We start from the raw sequence: 25,188 nt of genomic DNA, 5'->3' as shown, positions 1-25,188 counted from the left end.
CGCTTCTGGCGCAACGGGACGCCGTGACGGAAACCAAAGCGCATGGAAATGCCGTTTACCTTCCTCCCACAGTGGTACCTATTTATCTACTTGCACTAGTGTGCTTTTGAACTGCTAGGTTGGCAGGAGCTGGGACAGAGCAACGGGAGCGCACCCCGTCGCAGGGATTTGAACCACTGACCTTCTGATCAGCAAGCCCAAGAGGTTAAGTGGTTTAGACCACAGCGCCACCTGCGTCCCTAGTAATGTAGGATAGGCTACAGATAAATGGAGATCAACATTGCCTTTGGCATATCCTCATCACCACCTATACTGAACGGCAGAGCAAAGCAGGAGCAGGGAATGGAGAGTCAAAGATCAGCCAAAGGACAGCCAGAGTGGCAGAAGAGAGACAGGTAAGATGGGACCAGAAGGGCTCAGGAAAGCCTTTGGTGGCAAAGGAAGAGAGAGTAGTGGGACAAGATATAATGCTTCATGGACAGTACAGCATTCCTATAGCGTTTTAGGATGTAAATTTTATCTCAGTAAGTCTTGTGAGGCAGGCCAGTACTATTACTATTGTTGTTGCTGTTGCTGCTGCTGCTAACCCACTGCAGACGTGGGGAGTGGGGAGATTCAATTGGATTTGATTAGAGTCCTGCACTGAGTTCATAGTAGAGGCAAGTTTTAAATGTGGTTCTCTGTTCAGCTTCTTAGCTCAGACTGCATGTGACAATGACTGAAACACATCTAGAGGCTTGGGTGTGCTCCCTTAGGTCACCTGTACAACAAATGGCTACAAGGAGGCACAAAACCAGGTGGTGCAGAACCCATCCACATCTGCTGATTATATGCTGCACAGTCCAACCACCCCGGTACTTTTTTGCTCCATTGAACCTAGCTGGGAGAAAAGTACCTAAGGCCAAGGAGCTACAGGGTAAACGCACAGGGGCAGGGGCAAAGTTCAGCACACACTAGCAGCCCACCTCTTTAAAATACATTCCTCGTAGAGAGAGAAAGAAGCTGGTCCACATACATCCAAGCAATGTGGCAGAAGATAAGGAGCTGTAAGTGGGAGACAAAGGCATTCAACACCCAAATATTATTATTAATAATAATAATCATGTCCCAAGCCATAGCTCTTCAGATGCTGGCTGGGACTGCTATAGCCCAAAACATCTAGAGGGCATCAGGTTGGGGGGGGGGCTGCTATCCAGGTATCTCCCTCCTGTAAATGGAAATACCTAGCACTAGTCCTAACCAATTCTTGAACCTGACAACAAATAGCATATTCTATCTTGCCTTATTGCTTTGAGTTTACTAGGCTTCCTTTGTTCCCCCTGACTAGATCTCAAAAGACTGGAGTGACTTAGTTGAAATCACAGTGGCCGCTTGATCTGACAAGTGCCAAAGTCAAACTGTGGCCTTCAGTGTGTTTACGCTTCGCTGGGAAATTGTTCTAATTTTACTGGAAATTGCTTTGAGTGGGTGCGTTTGTTTCCCCTTGACTTTGTTGTCATTCTTGCATTATTATCTTTGCATTACTGTGATGTTGTTTTAAATTTCTACTGTTGCTAGCCACCTTGAATTCTGCCTGAGGAAAGGTAGGAATGGAAATGTTTTAAAAGCAATGGAAGTAAAATTACCTTGTGTGGAAATGGCATTTGGGTTGCACTGGTAGTATCTGTTGGAGAAATGAACTAAAACTCGCTCTCTTTCCTGAGTTTCTCCAATAAGAGAAAAGGCTTTGAAGAATGTCCTGAGAAAAAAATGTAAAAAGAGAAGGGGGAAGTTAAACCAGCCTTTGTCAAGTCAAGTCATTTTACTACGGTCAATGACCAGAACTTTCTGTAGCCTTTGAAGATGTTTGTATTGAGGTTGGAAACAGAGGACAGCATTTTCAGAGAACTGAATATGGTTCAAAAGAGCAACCACACATTATCCAACTTTTGTAAAGTGAAAAGGTAAAAGAACCCTGGACGGTTAAGTCCAGTCGAAAATTGACTACAGGATGCAGCGCTTGTCTCCACTTTCAGGCTGAGGGAGTTGGCATTTGTCCGCAGACAGCTTCCTGGGTCGTGTGGCCAGCATGACTAAACTGCTTCTGGTGCAACAGGACTCTGTGACAGAAGCCAGAGTGCATGTAAACGCCATTTACCTTCCTGTCACAGTGGTACCTATTCATCTACTTGCACTGGTATGCTTTCAAACTGCTAGCTTGGCAGCTCCCACTTTTACCCCCACCTAGTCAAACAAATATTGCAGGTTTTTAATATTGTTCCAAAAACCCGCAGAAGCTGTTTCAGCAGAGGAAACAGTGGAAGAAAAATTAGATGTATAAAGGCAATGGAAAGTGCTATCTCTCTCAAACCACTTTTCAAAAGCTGTTCCTGGTTTCTAGCCTCAGAATGCGTTGCTTCTCAATAAATGTGTTGCAGTAAGGGGGGGTGGGGGAGGCAAAGGGAAAAAAACAACCCCAATACAACCCCCCACAAAATGAGAGATTGTGTAAACCACTGTTACACTTCCTGCACCCTAGACATTCGAGGGATGGGGCTAGGACTGGCTGTGATTACTTTTTCTCCAAATGTAGTCCTATCTTTCTTGCACACACTTAGGACTTGCTGGGTGCTGAGCTTCCCTTAAATCTTCCTTCCAGTAGAGAGAACACACTGTTCAGATACACATTCCTAAATCCAGCTAATCCAAATAGCTGTACATTTTTTTAAGGTAACACAGCTGTTAGGGTCTCTCACCTCCCCTCCCTATATATATTTCATAGAGATCTTGTTACATCTTGTCTCCCTCAAGTCTTTAGATCACACAAGCCTTTCCAAATTTGCTATTATTCTCTCCCTTTCCCCTTTCTTTTTCCTTTTCTTAAAAAAAAGCTCTTGTGGGGTTCAGGAAGGTGTTTCATGGGTTTCAAGTCTTCACCACTCAAGAATTACAAAAGCACAGAGAATGCAGGCCTATCTGTGGTTTCTTTATAAAAGCAAAGAGGGACAGACAGATCATGTCTGCCAGATTCCAGCTCCTGCTCATTTCTGACCATTCTGCTCCAAGCCCCAGCTTGGGTAAGAAGTGCATATGCAGGGAAGGAATCATTGCTCAGTTGTAAGAAACACACTCTGCATTTACAAATCCCCAAGTTCAATACCTGGCATGCAAACCTGGGGGCTTCCCAATAATCAAGTGATGGGAAGGTCAGAGGGTGGAAAAATAGTCCATGCATAGATGCAAAACACTAGAATCCGTGCTGGTCTGTCTTGCCAGGTCTGGATTATGGGATAGCAGGGCTTAGGTGTGCAGGATTATACATTATATTCAATGCATGTAGACAAGTCAGGCCCAGGACAGAGTGGGAAGAGGCTTGTTGCTGGGTGGGTCAGGGACAATTGTGCCAACCCACATTAGAGTGAGAAGGCATACCTTAAAATGGGCACATATGGGATTATCAGTGGATGAGGCACAACCCAGGAAAAGACACCGAGATTTCCTACCTGAGTGCGTGATCCAAAGACATGTCTGTGAAATCAAAGAACTTGAGGTATTCCTCAGCGACAAGTTTGCTGAACTCATTGCTTAAGACACAGGAAAAGAAAGAAGAAAAATAAACAAGCCACATTACTAAAAAGTGAACTTTTCATTTATTTATTTATATCATTCTGCAGATGCAACATGAACACCCTTTGAGATAGAAAGCCAGATCCTTACTTTTTCCCCAAGTGCTTCGCTACATCAGACCGCTTGAATCGATCCAGATGATATAGGCGCTTTGCCAGCCTCCGAGCTGCTTCCACATTGCCGCTGGTGGTCCCATTGATGAAGTCATGACCCAGGTTTTCGTGCCCATCTTTCTCCAGGAAATCGTTGCTTCCCATGTCCCCTACGGCGTCTGGCGCCGTTGTACATTCCAGTCTCGCATTGCTATGAAAGAAACAGGAATATTAAGGGAACTGAGGAGGGGAATATCCTTTTTAAAAAAAAAATAATGTTTTTTCAAGAAGAAATCCCTTTTAACAGCAAAAGAAGACTACATCAAACAATAAGCAAGGGTTGTCCTAATACTCTTTAAATATCTGTTTGCGTTCTATCCTGTTAAGTCACTTTGAGACTTTTTTTTTGCATAAAGCAAACTAATACAATTAGAAGAAAAAGTTCACATGCTAATAGTGAATATAATTCTAGACAATTCCCTGTATAGGACACAGGTAGAAGTTTCTTCACTCATCCTTCCTCAAATTCTGGTTATATTTGCCAACCATGTATATGGGGAGGTCACTGAAGGCCTTTCTAATAGATCCTACTATGGGCAAGCGAGTTATATCAAATCATGGCCCTTATTCAACTTTCGCACCGATCTTATAATACCTGTTCAATCTCCCATTAGAGCCATCCACGTCACCGGCTTGTTCATGTTTTCTCATTCCTCCTAAACAAAGATTAAACACTGGGCACACACACAGTGTGCCCATGTACTGGCAGTATGCAGAGCTCTCTCTTTAGGGAGGCGAGCTAGGAGATCCCCTCTCGTTAGTTTATAGGAAACCCAAATTGGTACTGGTGTGCACCAGGAAGTTCAGAGAAGGGGCAAAAGGTCTCTATCATTGCCATGTCAAGATGGCTGAAAGCTACGCCTGCCATGCACACCCCCACATGACTTGAGGAAATTCCTCTGGACATTCCGGATGGGTGGCATTCTGCAGAAATTACATCACAAGGAATTCTGTTCCATACAGGGTGTGACATATTTGAATACGCTTGTGTAAGTGACATCTAAAGACCCAGACCAATGCAAGACCATGGGGAGCACCGGCTCACCTGACCACTCAACAGCTGAGTCATTGGAATCATAGAATTGTAGATTTAGAAGGGACCCTGATGGTAACCTAGTCCTAACCCCTACATCGACACGGGTGGCACTGTGGTCGGCGGTTCGAATCCCTGCAACGGGGTGAGCTCCCATTGTTCGGTCCCAGCTCCTGACAACCCAGCAGTTCGAAAGCACGTCAAATTGCAAGTAGATAAATAGGTACCGCTCCAGCGGGAAGGTAAACAGCAGAAGCTGTCTGCAGACAAACGCCGGCTCCCTCGGCCTATAGAGCAAGATGAGCGCACAACCCCAGAGTCATCTGTGACTGAACCCAATGGTCAGGGGTACCTTTACCTTTACCTTTTAACCAATACATCACAGGAATCTCAACTAGATCATACATGACAGATGACCATTCAACCTCTGCCAAAAAAAAAAAAAACCTCTAAGGGGGTCTGTTCCACTATCAAACAGCTTTTACTGCTAGAAAGTTCTTCCGGATGTTTAGCTGGAATCTCCTTTCCCTTCCAATCTTCTGCTGTTTGGTGATAACTTTTCTCTTCCAGTCTATATTTTCTTTGGTGAACTTACCATGAAATCATATTATTTTATTTGATGCAAGCCACACCAAATATGCACACACATTAGAAGGGTAGTCTATAAATTCTCAAATAAATATACATATATTGTGGAAATCATTTAAACTATTCATTTTTGTTTTGAGAATACTCTCTAGCAAGGCACACTGGATCTGAACGTTAGAGGCCTGCATTCAAGTTTCTGGCCAAAGCACACTTTATTTTCTCTACCTACATCACAAGGTTGTTGTATGTATAAATAAGGGACACTACACCAAGCTCCTTGGGCAAAATGTGGAATGCAAGTATGATAAAATAAGGGAAGGGGGAAAGCTCACAGTGAGGAAAATGGAATGCCTCATGTAAATATTTTTTTCCTGAATATAAGAAATACCTTGCTGGATCAAACCAAAGTCCATCTAACCCAGCTTTCCATTTCTAACAGGAGTCTGACAGATGCTTCTGGGAAGCTCACAAGCAGGATGTGAGCTCTAGGGAGTCTGGTTACTTACCAGGCACCTTTGTGTTTATATCTATAATCCAGGACTGGGAAAATGTTTGAAATTCCTGGGAGGTAGCAATGCATAGAACTTGTCCAAAGAAAGCCCACACCGACACATTCCTAGGGGCCAGCATCAAATATCTATGTGCCTTGTAGCACCAAATGCAAAAGAATAGCAAAAAAAAAAGTCTGCCACCTGTTCATATGGGCTGACAAGGCTGCAACACTTGTAAAGTGGCATGAAAAACAGGCCTTTGTTGCCGCCACAGCCACTATAGCACTGTGTGGCCATCACTCGTTGTTGCTGCCAGGAGCCAGGCCCTTGGATTACGGCCAGCAATAACAGAATACACATTTGCATTGTCCCAGGAATCAGCCCACACAGAATAAATAAATGAGTGGATTTGCATTTCAGCTAACTGAGATGCTATTTGTAATGCTGCAAAAATGCCCATGAAGATATGATTATTTCAGATTCGCTTCTTCATTGCTGGAGTACCTGAGAATTGAAGTTGGTACAGAAGAGCTAATTTGTCTTACTCTTCAGCCTGGTGGAAGAACGAAGGGAAGGGTCAGATTCAGAACTGCTTCTCACCACTTCTCAGTGGAGTGGAGAAGAAATGGAGTGGGGGTTGGACTAGATGACCCCTGGGGTCCCTTCCAACTCTACAATTCTATGATTCTACTACGCCTCTGTACTCAACCAGAAAGACACAGAAGCAACAGAGTAGCAAAGGAGTTTTTTTGCCCATTTGGCAGAGTGACTAAAAACCAATATGGGAGACTAGCCCATATGTAACTCTTTGATAACTGAATGCTAGCATATCCAGTGCTGAATGTGTGTATAGATGTGTTATACACGTGTGTCCTTGATAACCCCCTCCCTCGCTTTCCCCTGTTCTGGGGACACATCATCTTTTGAAATAAATTTTATAAAACTAGGCGGAAAGGCTGAATAAAAAGTGTTAAAGGCATCTTTTAAAAAAATAAATTACAGTAAAAAAATACTGAACGAAAACTAAAAACAACTGCTGATCCCCTCAAAGTTTTAGACGTCCAGATTTTTAATCAGTGGCCAGGTCAAAGCTTGCAACCCTCTGATTAGCTCTGCATCTTTGCCTTCCAAAAAGTGTGCAGTATTTTCCCCTCAACAGTCAGTCAATGCATAGTGTTATGAAAGACAGTTTGTTTGTTTATTTTGTTTGTTTGTTTCATTTTATTGGATTAGTCTGAAAAACACCTGAATGCCTCTGATCAGTGTGAATATTCTCAGAACAGCTCTCACGGCAAAAATAAAGTTCTGCTTTCAAAATGATGAACTTGAAACTTGTTTCATATAAAAGATTAAAAGAACACACCCTGTAATTTATCTTTAGTTGCAAATACCCTACCAACAGTTGCAGCACACAGATAGAACACCATATGCGTAAGAATGTCGCATGTGACAATCAACATGACAGACTGAGGAGACTTCTGCATAGGATGGAAATTCATCAGATGCTAAGCAACGATTTCCTTGTTAATTAACTTTTTCTCTTGAAAACAGAATCATGACAGTAAACAAATCCCCCCTCTCAGTATTTGATAAATTGCATTACCCTGCTTTAACCTGGGTTACACATCATTTCGCTGCTGCACTTTGAAGTCCTACACGAGAAAGGCCTCCAAAAGGTATGCTTTGAAGAAGCTCACGCTTCTGTGACCCAGCTGCTCCCACACACAACTCCAGAATAATGCTGCAAAGTCGCTCTGCGCCTGTCAGCCTAGGAACAGAACTTCTGTGCCATTCATTCACTCACTCACTCACTCACACAGTGGAAATCTGCCAAGGAGCCATGAAAAAAGACAAGGACAAGGAGGGAACAGGGAAGGTGAGAGAAGAGAGAGAAAGAACAGCACCAACCTGCTGAACTCACCACACTGCAAAGGAACAGTTATAGGTTTCCTTTAAAATAACTTACGCATTCTGGCACACAAAGCATTCACATTCACAGCTGAAAAGCCTCAAGTCTAACAGGAGACAAGCCGAGTTGCTATGGTGAAGTGCCTGTGTCTCAGGCTAAGCAAACCTACCTCATAGGGTTGTTTGTAAGGTTCAAACGTCACCTACTGTATGCTGCTGCAGGAAAAAGCAGGCTAAATCCGAGGTGGACAGATGGACCCTTAACTCCTTACTGCTGTGTTTCTAGCATCCTGGTAGCTGGGGCACATTTGTATTTTCATTTAGAATTGTTGGTACACTACACTCTTATAGGCGACGAGTTTGCTTTTAGGGTGCATGTTTAAATAACGTTGCCAATATAAATTCTTACCTGTATTGCAATATTTTAAATGGTAACTTAGATAATTCAGGCACTGAACCTGATGAGACACACAACAGAAGAATTACATGCACTGAGAGGAGACAATTGGGATAAGCGGCGCCTCTTGGGATCTCTTCATTATTTAACACAAACTAGTCTAAAACACAGAGCCTAGGGCTTGCAGATCGGAAAGTCAGCGGTTCGAATCCCCGTGACGGGGTGAGCTCCCGGTGCTCGATCCCTGCTCCTGCCAACCTGGCAGTTCGAAAGCACGCCAAAAAGTGCAAGTAGATAAATAGGTACCGCTCCGGTGGGAAGGTAAACGGTGTTTACGTGCGCTGCTCTGGTTCGCCAGAAGCGGCTTAGTCATGCTGGCCACATGACCCGGAAGCTGTACGCTGGCTCCCTTGACCAATAAAGTGAGATGAGCGCCGCAACCCCCAAGTCGTCCATGACTGGATCTAACGTTCAGGGGTCCCTTTACCTTTACATTTATTAGGCCCAAAATGCAAGACCTTCATACTGCCTCCCTTACAGTCACTTTTAACTGTTTGTCTCTGTTTCTATCTTTTTAAGTATGTATGATATAACCACCTTTCAATTACTAGTTTTTATTCCTTACCTGTTTTAAGCCTTATGTGTTCAGTTTATCCGTATGTTTTATCTTACGAACATACTTATTTCTCACAGCACTTAACTGACTCTGTCAAGTCATACTAAGTGTGCTGGTGCACAGCTGAGGAATGTCTGCTTTGCGGTAGCCCAAGAGCATCATGGACTCACTATGCCAACATCCTCCTCCCTTCCTCCGCTTTCTCTCTGACAAATATATATACTTACATTTTTAAACACTGGTTTCAATTAGCAGCCAGCAAGTAAAACAGGAGAAAATACCTAATGAATGTGCACATTACTTATTTATATTTCTGGCAGTTCCCTCACTGCAAGAAGTAAAGTTACAGGGAACCAGGCAGAGGGCCTTCTCAGTAGTGGTGCCTGCCCTGTGGAACGCCCTCCCATCAGATGTCAAACAGATAAACAACTATACGACTTTTAGAAGATATCTGAAGGCAGGGAAGTTCTTCATGTTTGAGATTTTATCATGTTTTTAATATTTCGTTGGGAGCTGCCCAGAGTGGCAGGTTACTCTGTTACATCCAGGTACATCTATAAAGTCCAGCCACACACTCTCAAGCACCTTAGTGGGTGTCTAGATTAGTAGATGCAAAGCCTAACTTTATGGGATAACTATGATAAGAGGATCAAGGCTATCCCATGCATAAAAACAGGATTAAACCAATAAACACAACCCTTGCCACAATGGGCAGTTTGTTTGATATTTTACTGATAATGACAGTTTGCTGCTCCTTAAAATCTAATTTTTGAAAGGTTTGATAGAATCATGCATAAAACAAATTCTTGTTCTCATGAACAGCCTCTGTACCATTTGCACCACTCTTCCCAAAGTGGAATTGTGTCTGTATGTGCTAGAACTTCATCATGTATACATTGCGCATCTCTCAATCATAAGAAAAACAAGGTAATTGTAAGAAGAAGAATTCAAGGTTTGAATTTAATTTACAGTTGGTGGGGTAATACTGTATAAGGTTGTATAGCATTACAGGGTCAAGCTTATTGAAATCTCTCAGCAGGCTATCGGAGTTCAGCTAAAAGGAGAATTCATGGCATCTTAGGCCCAGGTAAATAGTAGAAAGTAATTATGGGCCTTGGTAGCTTCACTAATCCCTAATGATTCATCTTCATTACCGGTAACTGTATATAAACACAAGGATTCATATTCAACCTCAAAGTGATTAAGTCACACTATCTCCAATGGTGCTTACTCCCTAGCAAGTGGATTTAGAAATGCAACCTTAATCGGTGCAGGGAGAATAACATTTTAATTATCTCACAATGCATTGTTAATGCATTGCTAGATATAGACACAGTTCTTGACATTATAGTCACAAACCTGATTTTCAAAAGCAGCATGCCTTAGGCTGATTCTCAGAGTAAAATTGCATTCCTCCCCCCCCCCCCCCCTGCTGAATCACAGTAAACTGAAAAAGAAGTAGGGAAATATCTAATTACCTGGCTTGGGAAATGGTCAGCCGTAACTATGCCCTTGACAAACGTGTTATCAGTGCATTCTATCTGGTCAGCAATTTTTTTTCTCTCCACCGATACCTTCTCATGCTTCAGAAAGAGGAATAAACACAAATCATATACAAGTTTCTGCTTTTATGCATCCCTTGGGGAGCAGGAATCAAAACTTGAAACAAATTTAAGGACTTCCTTCCCTTTCTTCCAGTTCCCTAACATAACATCCCTCCAACAGACCTGCTTCAAACAAGCACAATATACAATGAAGTCACCCCTGACCTCCCCCCCCCTTAACATTCCCTTTAACCATTTGGGGACCAGAACAAAGAGCAGCTCAAGCTATTTCTACAATTGCTTCTGGATTAAATTCTGTCCTCTAGAGGAGAGAAACAGCTGCTCCAAAAATACAGCATTTACAATTCCTTTTCAAATAGGTGGTGGTGTTTTTCCCTGAAAGGGGGGGGGGGGTTATAGAATATAAACGTCTCATGCTTGCCGGCTGCAGAACTCTTTAAAAAACAACAACACTAGCAGCTCCAGCAAACTAACCTTTCCACTTTACAAATCAGCTTCTTTATCAGCTCTGTCACCAAATAGCTTGAATACTGATTCCTAGTGGTCGCACCAAGTTTGGAGGGGGGGGGAGAGAAAGGAGAACCCTGAATTTCAGTGCAAGTGATTGCAGCTATCACACTCTCTAGGCAGACAGCTGAGAACAGCAGAGTTAACTAGCAAGAATGCAAAGGGTTGTGGCGTCTCTTTTCCTTTTTTTACTGACAGACCTAACTAATGGATCAGAGAAGCCACGCTGTTAAATTCTGAGCCTGCACGCACCAGTCTGACTAGCGTCTCACTAAAAGACAGATGAAAAGAGCTATGCTGCAGAGATTGAAAGGTACTGGGGATTCTACAAAGCTGGATCAGTTTTTCCACCTAGGAATTTCACCCCCTTGTTATATAGACTATTAATATTTCTATTTTTGTCACTAAAAAGCCTGAGCTAATTTCTGTTTTCACCTGCTCTCAAACAACTCATATCAATTCTCCCTTCCTGCCTCTTCGCCCCAAATCTTCCTCCCTCAAATACTAACATGGTGCTACCGCTCGCTGTTCTTTCAAAGCCCGTCTTAAAACCTGCCTCTTCTGCATAGCCCCCAATTATTTACGCCCCACCTTTCCTTCGAGAAGCTCAAGGCACTGTGCTCTTACTCACACCTTCATCCTCACATCCTTTAGGTTTGAGCAAGGAAGTTTAGAGGGCGTTTGCAAGCTTTTTCAATGGTGTTGCCAATATACACAATTTCACTTAAATGCGTAGTGCCTTGTAACGTAACCCCCACATAAATATTGCCTGTATCCAAAAACTACAGCTAGGTCTAAGTGGTGGTACATGTTATCCTTCTCTCTTCCATCCCTCCTTCCTCTATGTTTCTTCCACATAAAACATTGGAATGTCACATTTCTAATTGGGAAGGAACAGAAGGAACCTTGAGGCAGTCCATTTTAAAAAATATATATATTATTTTGTGTTTATCTTGCATTGTAAAATATCATGCATGTAACCAGTACTTTATAAACAAATATATGAAACATACGCATAAACCCCTACCCCTTCAAAGTTGAACTGGGTACAAGGCAGGAAGAGATTCAGCAGTCGTCTTCAATCATTTCAGACCTGGGACTCACCTTTAACTCAAATGTGCATTTGGGTACCCATATTTTAATAGTTCACCAAATATACGTGGGGTGGTAGTGCCGCTGCTGTGTTGTAAACCACCTTAGGTCAAGTTGTGACACTGTAGTGAGTCTTGACCCACGAACTGAAGACCAGTGAAATAGATGCCGGCCATCATTCTAACTCTATGTAAGGCAGGTTCTTCTATCTGCCTTCCTGCCCTGCAAAACGTGCTGTACTCACAGCCTACGTCAAAAGTTGTCACTTCATTCAGTGTAATGGCCGTTTTATTTAAGTGCATGCATGAAAAAGATGCCCATTTCATCTGAGCTAGGATGCAAAACAATAACCAGCGATAAATTGGGTTTCGGTTTGTCACCTCCTACACCACTTTCACATCCTGCTCATGTACATACACATACACATGTTCATATCCTGTGCTCCTAGGTGCCTATAACGCTATGTAAGTACATGTACATACATACATACATACATACATACAGAGAGAGAGAGAGTGTGTGTGTGTGTCCCACCTCCTAATACACATACATCCGCTTCAGAGTTTGGATACCTCCAAGTACCAGCTGCTGGAGCCAAAGAACAGGAGCGGGGTTGTTGATTTCAGGCCCTGCTTGTCAGTTTCCCAAAGTCAGATTGCCTTGCAGCTGTCACAGAGGCTGCTAGACTAGATGGATCCTGGTTTGATCCAGTGGGACTCTTATTGCATTCTTAATAGATAGGAAACGTGTGCAGAACAATGGAATTGCCCTAAAGTAAAATAGTCTTGCTCTGAGGCTCAGAAGAGATACTGAATTAATTGCATACGTGATGTTATTATTATTATTTTTAATGTATCCCACTTTAAACCATGCAGGTCTCAAAGCTGTTTTAAAAAAACAAGATATACAACTGTTGTACTAGCCACAGAAAGGCTTCCTTCCAATGAGGCTTGCACAGAAGACATTCCAAGTAGACTTTAATCCTATGTTAATTAAAGAGAAGAGGGTGCAAAATATCCTGGGTCTGTACTGGTGGTGAGACAAGGCCCCAATTCCCCTTTTTATACCCCTAAGTGGCCTCTAAACACCACAGACATCATTCATTCCCCTGCCCCTCCCTCTTTCATTTCTGGGATGGCAACCATAGGAGCAGATTTGGATCAATTTGCTGAGGCGTGTGTGTGTGTGTTTGTGTGTGTGTATCGATATCTTATCTGTGCATCCTATAAAAAGCTGGCTCATATCCATTCAATGAGCCGAAACTGGCGATGGCTAAACCTCCTGCATGAGCTGCCCTGTCTCTTCAAATGCTAGCTAGCGAACTCCAAGGCAAAACAAAACAAAAACAGAAACACAAGAGTGGAAATATCCTTCCAGAAATAGCAGGTTCGTTCTCTCTCTCTCTCTCTCTCTCTCTCTCTCTCTCTCTCTAGTTCCCAACTCTTTTGTTGGATGCTGCACCTTATTTGGAAGTGAGATCACATAGTAACCGAACTATGTTTAAGAGAGAGTTCCCCTTTTCAAAAACAACCTCGCCCTTTAGGGGAAACTCAGCCAAGATCCTACATAAAACATGCATGCTAACTGATTTCAGAGCAGCCAAGGCCTCTCTCTCTCCCAGCCATGCCTCTCCCACCTTGCAATCAAAAGAACACTGCTTCCCCGCACCCCAATGTCACAGCAAGTACACTGAAGCCATGCAGAGTTTGGGCGCAGACTTACTTAACGTAGCCAAGGTCAGCAGCTGATAGGCCAGGCGAAGAGAAACACCCAGACACAAAGGAGCCCATAGGGACTCCTTAGCCCACAAGCTACTAATCAGTCTTTTTAATTTCAAAGCCATGTGACTCACTTTCACAGAGCCAGCTTCGCCTCTCAAGCCCCCCTCTCCCTGAAACTCAGCCCCTAACAGCTGAACCGCATGGAGAAAAAGGTTGGTCCCCTTCTGCTCACTCATTTAAAGGATTGGATAACATTACTGCCACGCATCATCCCCCTGTCGATCAGCTGATTTCTAACCAACATTTAGAGCCTGGCTCTGCTTTGCACCACAGCCGTCAGAGCTTCATAAACGACCACACACACACAAACGCTTAGGCAACTGGCCTCTGGCCTAAAATATACCTGGCATGTTCCAAAAAACAAAACAAAAAAGATGCAAAGGGATTGCATCTCCCTTCTGACAGATTCTTCAGTGTTGAGACAGAAAATTAGTTTCCTGTCGAGCTCTGGTCCTCTTGCTCATTTCTTGGCTTTCAAAGGACCAGCTGGTTTCTCCAATCTGGTCCTCTGTACATCCACTAGATATCAGACATGCTTCCCAACCTGTTTGATGCTTCAAGTCCATGTTAAAAGTTAAAAAAATATTTCTAAACGGATGGAGTCAAACGTCACAACTTGCATTCCCTGGCATCTCCAGCCAAGGCTAGGATAGACCCCTGCCTGAACTCCGCGGCCAGAAAGGACAGATGATTCTTGTATAAGGCAACGTCCTATGCTCCTGTTCCTTACCTAGATCAAATACACAAAAGGACACTCAAGGACAGCAGAAATGGGCCAATGAAGAGGACAGAGGGCACTATCAGTACTGAATGTACTAAATACGTAGTAGTTTCGTGGCCTGGTGCAGGCTTCAAGTTCTATGTCTGGTACCTCTCCAAACCTATAAACACACACAAGATTTAAGAAGATGTCTTCAAGGAGAAGATGTGCTATCTTCTGCATTGCTTCTGTTGGAAAACTTGGAAGCAATGAAGCAACTCGGAAAAACAATTACCTGCTGGCCATTACTGGTGAGTTGGCAGCAGCTAGCCAAAGTCTCTTCTAACACAAGCAGTCTTCAGTCTCCACTAAGGCACCAAGCTCACTAGGCAGCCTTGGGCAAATCATTCTCAGCCTATTTTACCGTCTAAGACTGTGCTAATGCTGGAATGGGGTAGCCCTATGTATGCTGCCCTAATGTCCCTGGAAGAAAGGCAGAAAATAAAATTGATCCGCTAAGCCTAAGTAGGAAAACCTTTTTATGTAGACTAGGGTTGTCTTTTCTCAGGGTTTGGGTCTTATATGTGGGGCCAAGGCATAGCTAAAACAAAATAAAATTAAAAATTCATTCCAGTAGCACCTTAGAGTCCAACTAAGTTTGTTCTTGGTATGAGCTTTCGTGTGACTATGGCAGACCAACACGGTTACCTACCTGCAACAAGGCATAGCTGTCAACCTTCCTTTTTTTGCATTGGGAAACGGCACTGGAATAAGGGAATTTCCACAAAAAAGGGAAAGTTGACAGCTATGGGCCAAGGATGGGGGTGGGGAGAATCAAACTTTTTCTCTCCCTCTGTGAGCTCCCTGCTAATGGCAAGCTGAATACCAAAAATAGTGGCACAGAGGGGTTGTATGTTACCAGGAGGAGAGGGGTCTAGCAGTCGCTGTGAGCCGATCCGTGCCATTTGTAGGAATAGGAAGTATATTGTGGAGGAGATTCCTTTGCAACTAGAACAGAATAAAGGTGGGAAAGAGAGACCACCTGGCCCAAGATCATAGGGGCCAGGTTGTGAGCAGAAAGAAGAGTGCATCAAGCAGACCCTGCCTTGATGTTGCCTGGGTTTTGCTCTGCAGCTGTTCCTACTACTCCCTAAAAGAATGGAAGGCGGGTAGGAACACACACAAGCTTGGAGGCCCAGTCACAGAGTGCAGCAACTGGAGCATCTTTCTGAAGGACGCCATGATACTCTTAACAGCTGTGCTCCATGCTTGGGCCTCTGAGCTCATGCATGCAACTGACTGACTGACTTGTTTTTTTTCCCTCAGGAAACGCAATGGCCCCTGTGAGGAGATAGACAGAGAGGCAGACACACACACACACACACACAAACACAGCGGAGCTCTACCTGATGTTCCCTGGGGTTGGGCACCTGAGCTCATTCATGTGCCTGCCTGCGTCCCAAACCACTTCTCTCATTCTCCTTACAATGGCCGCTGCCTTTCCTGAGGAGAATGAGAGAAACTGGGAAGCAGGTGGGTTGGAGTTAGCGGTAGTAAGAACATTACTTCGCCGCTTCATACTGGTTACAGGTGTGGAAGCCCTGATAAACTGTGGTCAACGGGAGTCAGCCATTAGCACCGTAACAGGACAGGCCACAAAGACATAAACCTTTATCGGATTACTGGCTTCCATGGAGAGAAGACAGATATTGAGATGTTGTGACTAAAGTTCAGAGAGGGCTCCCTCTGACTGAAGCCATTTTCTTCATTTGTTTTTGAGGACAGCTCTCCTGGCTGAAGGGGGCTTGAAATCCTCTCACCGGCGTTTACCTCAGATAAATTCGCATATACTGTAGCCTATCTGAGGACTTAAACGTGTGAGGAACGGTGTATCGTTACACAAGAGTAGCAAGGCGCCAAAAAGAGAAGTGGTCTCTTTTCTCACACAGCCTGCCCCTACCATGACCAAAACAGAGAACTCAAGATGGGAATAAGTGGATGTGGCGTGGCCTGATTTCCAGTAGCTGAAATAATTGAGGCAGGGAACAGGAACAGTCACCAATGGCAACCGTCGAGTCCTGAGGGAGGAGGGAACGCTACTGTCCTAAGGGTAAAAAAATTGCCAAGGATTCCTGACTGTGCGACCTAACCCAAACTGTCAAGGATCCTTCAGGGGAGCGCAATAAAACTTCGTGTATGGAGCAAACTGTTTCTGCTGGAAGTCTTCATAGTTAAAAAGCCCTGCCCTCAACACCAACCTGCCCATGATATTGATGGGTATTTTGTATGCGGGTGTACATGAATGTTAAAAGTCTAGAGCGAAAGTATGCACTGGCTACTGCAAGCCAGTCTGTGACATTCAGTGCCCACCATCGCTCACTGCTTCCTAGTCCACACTGGGGCCCCTTAAGATGGCCAGGTCACAAACCCTTCTTTGGCAAAATTCCAATATTCGGGTCGATAAATTCTGCTCAAAGGAAACCTATCCCTGCCCCAATCTCCAGTTCCTCCCTTTGCCCGTCCACTTCCTTAAAGAAAGCACAACTTCTCCTACCTCTAACCCCTTATGTGTAATTCTGCCTCAGTCCCACTTACCCCTTGGTTCTGCTGTTCTTCATGTCTCTACCCCAAAAAATAATTTCCTCAGATTTTATGCCTTTTCAGGCATACTTTGTTCCACTTCCTTCTTCTACCCTGTCCCTCAGCAGTCTCCCTAGCATTTCACATTCTCTTTCCCCATGGTATTTAGCCCCTCTTCATCTCAAGTGCCTCGCAGGTGTTGTTGCTCCTTTCACATTCAACCATTCTGGAATTATTATTATTATTATAACATACGGAGTTTTCTAACATGTCAAACAGCAAACAAAAAACACTTCAAATAAAAGCTAGAAGGGCAAGTAGCACAAGAACAAGAACAGAAGCTCAAAAAGGTGATTAAGCACATCAATTCAGTCACAATCAAGAAAACCAGACCTCTATTATTAGGGGGCCACATTCCACAGAGTTCTGGAGTTATTAAACCTTGCCTTTCCCTTTTTTGTTTGATCATACAGTATTTAATAAAGAAACTGGGTTGTTGTTTTTCAAAACACCCACACAAAGAGATTTGCATTTAAATACTAGCCCGGTAACCATAGGTGATCAGGAATTTCAAGTTGGTAAGTGAGGATCCCTCCTCTGCACCTAACATGGAAACCAAATGGACTGCTACTAAAGGAGGAAATGTAGCTCTCCAACCCTCTTCTGTCAGCCCCCACCAGGCTAGAAAAAAGATTACGGAGGCTAATAACTTTTGTGGACTTATAAAACTTGTTTTAGCACTGTTGTGTTTCCCATGTTATCACACTGCATCAATTCTTTGTCTCCTCTTTCCTTGTCCTCAAACCTCATTCTCCACTGATCCCTTCATCTCTCAGTCCATTGCTTACTCTGCACCTTCCTTTCAAATTCTTGCTCTTAAGTCTCCCTTAGTTTCTCCCCTTGAACCTGTTCTCGGTCATTAGCTACCCCATTGAGGTTTTGACCTCTGCACATCCAACAAACTTCCTGTTCCACTGCATAAACTGGATTGCAAACTACTTTAAGTAACTGCACAGTGAACTTGGCTATCACACCTACTCAACCACAAGCACAATGCTATATAAAAATAAGTACATAAAGTTAGTTCCTAGGTTCAGTCTCTTTGTCACACTCTAGTGTGAGCAAGAACAAAACAGAAGGTGGATTTGCACAGGCCACAAAAAAACTTTCCAGCAGGCCCCACTCAGTACTAAGAACTGCAATCTGTTATGTATTCTGCCTCTCTTCAACTATGCCTCCCTTGTTGCAGCCCATTTCATCTCCCATGCAAGTCAGCTCATCCCCAACCTGCACTGAGTATATAAATTGGGGGTTGCTAAGAGTTGTTGACCGTATCATTTGGAGCCTGAGCTACCTTTGAACCAAGAAGCTGCAAAAACATGCTGTTCTGAATACCATACTGAACTCCTCACAGCAGCTCAAAGGGGACACCTATTGGCTGAACAGTGTTCTTCCAGGTTTCCTTTTCCTTTTTAAAAAATTTTTTGCTTCTACTGACAGCATGACTTATCCTAATGAATCAGCACAGGCTGCCACATGGAGCAATTGTTAAAACTCCATTGTCTTGAAGGCCGCTATTCTCCTTTGCCTGTTCTCTGAGCCCCAACATGTAATAATTCTTTTTCTCTCTCCATGTTACAGCAACCATGTGGGAGGCTGCTTGAAAAGATTCTCAGTTCAGAACTCGGATGCAGCTGCACTAAACACGCATGGAGAATGGACAGGGCGAAGCATCTAGCACACATTACAAAGTGGTTTGTCAGCCAAGGCACTGCTGCTATTTAAGGGTGATTTTATTTCAGCCTCTACTTGCGAAACGTCCTTTAACATATTCCTCAATTTCTCTTGTGGTCTCAATGACTTCTTGAAAATGCATCACGGTCTGCAGATCATATTCCCCCGGCCTGTTATGAAGCTTGCCGGAGTTTGTTTTAAGCTGGGTTCCCGGGTTCAAATGGAAGGAAAGAGCAGGCAAGCACAGCATACTGCTGAAGCTCATCCACATAGCACTGCCAAAACATGGCTTTATGTGGAAATTCAGCCAATATAGGAGACGCTGACTAATACATTTCTAAAAGGTACACATTAAAAAGTGCATCAAACTGCAAAATCCTAAGGAACAGAAGGGCTTCTAGTACGTTAAAGGCTTTAATATCCATTGAGTTTGGTTAGCAGGCATAGTATAAATAGCACAAATAAATAAAAAATATAAGTAAACAAATAAGTAAACAAATGTCCAGCTAGCAACTGACAACACAGCCAAGCTTAAAAGCACATTCAGTTGGGGGGAAAGTGAGGTATATTTAGCTTATGTTCCAATTTCCAAGTAAATCTGGCTTGCTAACTTCCCCTGGGAAGATTAGTTCAGCTCTAGCTTTCATTCTGTTACAACATGCAGAACCGGGAAGCTGTACTGCCAGCACTCAAGATGCTTAAGCTAAAAGCTTTCATCCCCACCCCCACCCCATATTTTTTATTAAGAGATAGGACTGAGTGCCCCATGCCTTGAAGCTGTACAACAAAGCGCAGAGAAGCCCCACCTATCTGTTAACTTATTTTCTTCCACCACACAGGCTTAATAAGAGAAAGTAAAACAAAATCCAAAAGCCTTTGTTGATAAGACAGTCCAACAGCAAATAGAAAATGTGGAGTTAAGCTTCTTATGACAGCTAGTTCAGCATTTGCTTACACTTCTAGCCTTCGTGGTTCCAGGGCAGATCTTAGAATTTCCTTAAATGAGCTGAAGGCTTATTCTCATAATGAATAAAATTAACAGACTGTCCATGGCAATGGCAACACATGCCCACCCAGATATCTGAGTCAGCATGCCTGCCTTCCATTGTACCAATAATACACTGGGAGAAGCCTACAGCTGGCACAATGGCTAGAGATTGCCTATCAACTCATCTGCACTAAAGGTTTGTTTACAGAGCACCATCACTGTGTGCCGAACTTTATAAGGTAACATAAGCAGGGCAGACAGACAGAGAGGTCCCTGCCTAGAGAAGTTTACAATTCTAGCTGTCGGCCAGACAGAGAGGAAGAGAAGGGGAACAAGGGGTAACTGTGAACAAATGCTATTTACAGTTTTAAATGAAAAGATTCCTAGTGCTTGGAAGCGGCATGCTTCACATTACTTTATATCTGGCCCTTTGATAGAATAAGAGATATACAAAAACAGAAAACAAGAGCAGAATGGAAATATGTGGAAGAATATTTAAGAAAAGAAGGTTTGAAAACGGAACTAATGATTTGCTTAGATTAAGTTACGCACGTGGGGAATTTAAACTATATAAAATTTTGTTTTTTGTTGTTGTTTTTTGTTTGTTTGTAAGAATGAGAGTAATTAAATTATTAAGAGTAATGAAATGAGTATTATACTAAGAAAACCGTTGTAGAAGCAATATGAAGTCATATTTTAAATTTGATGTATAATTTGAAAGAGACTATTGTAGATTTACGTCTGTTATTATTTGTGTAATGTAAGATTTAATGTTTTGTTTTGCTTTATGTTTGAAATCCTTTTTTTAAAAAACAACAACACAAATTTAATAAAGGCTTATTTTAATTTTTTTTTAAAAAAGATAGAATATGTGGCACAGCATTCCTGTGTCAGTACCGCTGCACACCACTAGGATAGGGAAGGTCATATGTCTGGACGTTTCCCAACATCAAAATCCCCATGCTTATGGGAAACTGGCAAAGTCATGGAGAGATTAATCCACTGCTTTTTAAATTCTGCCACAGGTAGAAGGGATTCACCGAAACTGGGACCAAGGCTTATCCCGTCTACTTCGTATACCAGGTAAAATATGTTCTTGCTAATAGCACATATGGTATTATAAACAGAATTTGTTCAGTTTTAAGTTCCCAGCAGTTGGCTGGACATACTGCATGCTCATCCAGGTATTAAAAAGAGCCAATGTCTCCAAGATTTGGTCCTACTGTTAGCTTAACCAAGAACACTGTGCAGATAAAGAGAGGCTCAAAAACCTCGTCCACAGAGGGTGCATGTAAACATGCCTCTATCATTGGGCGGCCTAGCCTTCAGAAAGGAGTACACGCAGCAGCACTGTATGGCTCTGTGCACAGAGCACACACAGCGGCTCAGAGGTCTCTGCAGCATAGAGACTCTTCTCACACCAAGGTCCATTTTACTAGCAACTAATTAAACACACACACACTTTTTTTTGTGATACGCCACTCAGCTAACACTTTCTTCTACCAGTGAGGATTAAAAAGCTCATTAGCCATGCAAAAGCAGCAGCAAATGTAATACAAAAGCCATTTCTAGTTACCTTTCTAAATGACAAGCTTCTGTGATGTCCGTCTCCTTCACATCTCCTAGTCCATTGGCAATCCCGTCGCTGTGGCCTTGCCTTATTGCCCCATCAGGAGTCCTTTCTAAAAATTGAGCGTCTTCTTTGATACGCTGCTGGATCATGGGAGTAAGCGGCGTTTCGAAGCTGAAGTAGCTATCCGGCTCAGAATATAAAGTTTCCAGTGACTCGGCGCTATAATATAAAGAGGCATTGTCCAGAATGCTTTCAAACTGGGAGCTGTACACATCTGTTGAGACTTCGGAGTGCGGTTGCCCAAGGACATCTTCCACTCTTCCACTGATGGCTTCGTCGTCGTCGTCCTCTTCCTCCTCCTCCATGAGCCTAGGTTTCAAAACCAAAGACAGCCTCTTCAGTTTCTGCTTTAAGGTTTTCATGTGGGCACACTCAGATCTTCTGCGGATATTTCATGCGCACACATACGCGCATAACTAGCCTTTCCCTTTGATCACCAGGTACCAATGTTTACACGTCTGGTTTCAATTGTGTTAATGGAGAACAGACACCCTTGTCTTTCCCTCTGGCTCCCTCCAACCCCCACCCGGTCCCTGTACTCGAGTAGAAACAAAAGTGGCTTACACATTATGATGTGCGCTAATAAAGAACATCAGCTCATTGTGTTCATAGAAAAGACACACTTTGTGTCCCTACTCTAGATTAGCTTTTGGAGATTCTGAAGCTTCTGGGTCTGTTCTCCAAACATCGCAGCCAAGTCACAGAACAAAGGACAGATAATGGCTATTCAGAGACATATGAAGGTGGCATAACACACAGGCTTCATTTCCCTAGACATTTCTCCCCATCTGTGTAATAACTTCCATGGGGAGATAAGTGTGATCCCCTGTTTATTTGTTTTTAGAAGAATCCTAAAACTTTAAAAAAAAAAAAACCAAGGACTACATTTTAATAAATGGTTTTATTGCTCACGGCTGTTTGTTATTTTATAATTTTAATATCTTGTAACATTATCGTGAGCTGAACACCCTAAAAGAGCAGGGTTCTTTATAAAAATAATCTATAAAATAAAATAAAATAAAATAAAATAATTAACCCGCAGGCTTTGCTGTGAAGGATAGCTCAGTTGGTAGAGCATCAGACTCTTAATCTCAGGGACATGGGTTAGAGCAAAAGATTCCTGCATTACAAGGGGTTGGAATAAATGACCCTCATGGTCCCTTCCAGCTCAATGATTCTGTGATTTTGAAGCTCTATATAACCTATGGATGGAGACAAGAGTGGGATGGGTGTGCATACCACAAGCAATGATGCTTCTAGCATGCGGGGTTTGTGCAAAGTGCTAAAGTGCATGCGAGTTCAAAAGTTCTACCTTACTGGCCTGAATATACCGGTAAGCCTCACTTTTTTCCCAAATTCCGACCGTGAAAAGTTAAAGTGCGGCTTATATTCGCGACCTTACGGTATGGAGCCAGGAGCACGGGGCAAACAGCTCCAGGAGCATGGCAAAGCGGTGCCTACCCCACACGTAGTCCACCGTCCTCTCCCCAAGGCCGGGAAGGGAGAGAGCGAGGAAGGGGAAAGGCCACTGGCAACACAGGGCAGCTCCCCACCCCCAGTATGCAGCCAGGAGCAGCGAGGAATGGAGCGGCTTATATTCGGGTATGTTTTCTTCTTTTCTTTCCCCCCCCCCTCCAATTTTAAAGGTGCGGCTTATATTTGGGTGCAGCTTCTATTCGGGCCAATACGGTATTTAGGAAGAGATGGAACAAATGGGAAACAAGGGGCTATTGTGCTTGCTAGTATCTCTCTCCATCTGCTGTGTATTTTGGAAATTTGTTTTGTTTGTTCACCATGCATTTGGACACTTTTTAAGGTATCGGAACCAAATTTTACAAGTTGGTTCCTGAGATCTAGAAGCAGATTTCTAGCTAAGTCTGGGTACAATTGAATGCCATTTTTAATCAAGTGGCTTTGTGAACGTTCCGAAACTGCATTGATTTTAACCACCAGTTTGAAAACTGCAATGAATTCCTGACCAATGCTGGGTTCAACAAGGCTGCTAGCATCAAAATAACTGTCACATTCAAAGTTACTCTGAAAGCAGCGAAGATTATAACTGATGCTCTACGTAACGCCCTCGTATCGTTCTATTAACATGAGAAGAGGAATCCTGTTTGATGAAAACCATAAATATCTGTTAGCAAACCAATCAATTTTGTCAAATGACTATGGCTCGGGATGGGGTGGGGTAGCAGAATAATGAGAATATTTAGATAATCCTTCAAAATCTGCTTTTGGCACTGGATTTTGCTTTAGAAACCCATAATCTACTAGCTTTCAGAGCCTTAATATCTCTGACTAAAACTGCACTAGGCCCCAACACAGGGGCACAGAATTCCTGGTCTTATAGAGACAAACTGCACATGACATTAGGCACATAATTCCATTTGCTTGGGATGTATATGTGGAAGGGGGGGAGGCTGTTCCATATTGAAACCTTAGCATGGGAAGCAGTGGGGCTTTGACCCTTTGCATCCCGCCTGATCGGAACTGATCTCCTGCACCTGTCATTTGTATTGTCAAAAAAGGTCCCATTGGTTTCACTGACTAATGAATGCCATATGCAATTTGACCTGTAAGAATGGTAAAAACAGCAGGAGCAGGACAGGGGGAAATATGTACTGTATTCTTTCCTCTCCTCTACTATGAACAGCCCCCCACTCCTCCTTCACAACGTTTACTAATGGTTAAGGATTGTATGGTTTAAGTAGGTTAAAGGTAGATAATTCAAACCAGCGTTCTTTTTTAGCTATGATACAAATGCTGGTTAAGAGGGGACCTAACTGTGGTCAACGTGGATGCCAGCGTATCATTTTACCACACTTCAGACCAGCAGGAGAAGAGAAGAGGGGATTCATTGTCTTCATGTAACTGAGTCAGGGTCATTCTGTCTGCACCAGCCCAGGGGTCAGCAAACTTTTTCAGCAGGGGGCCGGTCCACTGTCCCTCAGACCTTGTGGGGGGGCGGACTATATTTTGAAAAATAATAATAATGAATGAATTCCTATGCCCCACAGAGATGCATTTTAAATAAAAGGAAACATTCTACTCATGTAAAAACACGCTGATTCCCGGACCTTCCGTGGGCCGGATTTGGAAGGCGATTAGGCCGGATCCGGCCCCCGGGCCTTAGTTTGCCTACCCATGCAATAAGGTGTTCTACAAAAAATAAAAATATAATAACATAAAATAAACTTGATTATATTCTGCTTCTAAGGGTTGGTAACACATATTACTCATTCCTCCATCATGTTTATACAGTTAATTGCTAGCTTACCATGTAGATGAAGACAGAATGCAAGCTACGACTAACGAAGATGCCTACTGCTGCTGTACTGTTTACAGTGTTAGAGGAAACTGAAACCAATGTACAAGCTGGAGCGGCAAACTGGTTTTGCCTCTGGACTAGGAGAGGCTAAAGTGAGCTGTTTGGAAAAGGCGAAATAAGTTCATAGAAGGAAAACCCCCTAATGTGTGTGTGAAATAAAGGTACAACAGAGATTTGCCCTTCTCCCTTCAAATTCCAAATTATAGCAGGGCTGGGACAGAGGAAGTCTGGGAATGTAGTGGTGATGGGAGCTACAGAAGCAGGATCTGGGAGGTGCTAGCGTTGCGGGGGGTTGCCTCGTTCAGTGCTCATCAAGCCTGCATGTCCAGTTGTTGTCAGACTACAACTCCAGCTACCTTAGCCAATCATCAAGCTAAAGCTGAGCAGTCACCCTATTTCACAGCATGCAAAATGACACAAGCAGCTGAGTGAGTGCCTCACATGATAAAACCCTGGTAAACCAGTGCAGACTTGGAGACTATTGGG

General features: G+C 43.2%; 1 protein-coding gene across 1 annotated transcript in view; it reads right to left on the bottom strand.

Moving 5' to 3' along the window:
• PSD3 (pleckstrin and Sec7 domain containing 3) overlaps window positions 1–25,188 on the bottom strand; it is a 142,764-nt gene that overhangs the window by 87,093 nt on the left and 30,483 nt on the right. The window contains exons 4-7 of the mRNA XM_033173101.1: window positions 21,315–21,680; window positions 3,697–3,909; window positions 3,483–3,563; window positions 1,626–1,738 (exon numbers count right to left, since the gene is read on the bottom strand). Coding sequence (XP_033028992.1) covers window positions 1,626–1,738; window positions 3,483–3,563; window positions 3,697–3,909; window positions 21,315–21,680 — 773 coding nt within the window. The remainder of the gene's footprint in view (window positions 1–1,625; window positions 1,739–3,482; window positions 3,564–3,696; window positions 3,910–21,314; window positions 21,681–25,188) is intronic.

Source organism: Lacerta agilis, chromosome 16, assembly GCF_009819535.1.
Source record: "Lacerta agilis isolate rLacAgi1 chromosome 16, rLacAgi1.pri, whole genome shotgun sequence".
NCBI classification, from domain to species: domain Eukaryota; kingdom Metazoa; phylum Chordata; class Lepidosauria; order Squamata; family Lacertidae; genus Lacerta; species Lacerta agilis.
Note: the sequence above shows the minus strand (reverse complement) of the source record. Positions and strands in the feature narration are given on the sequence as shown.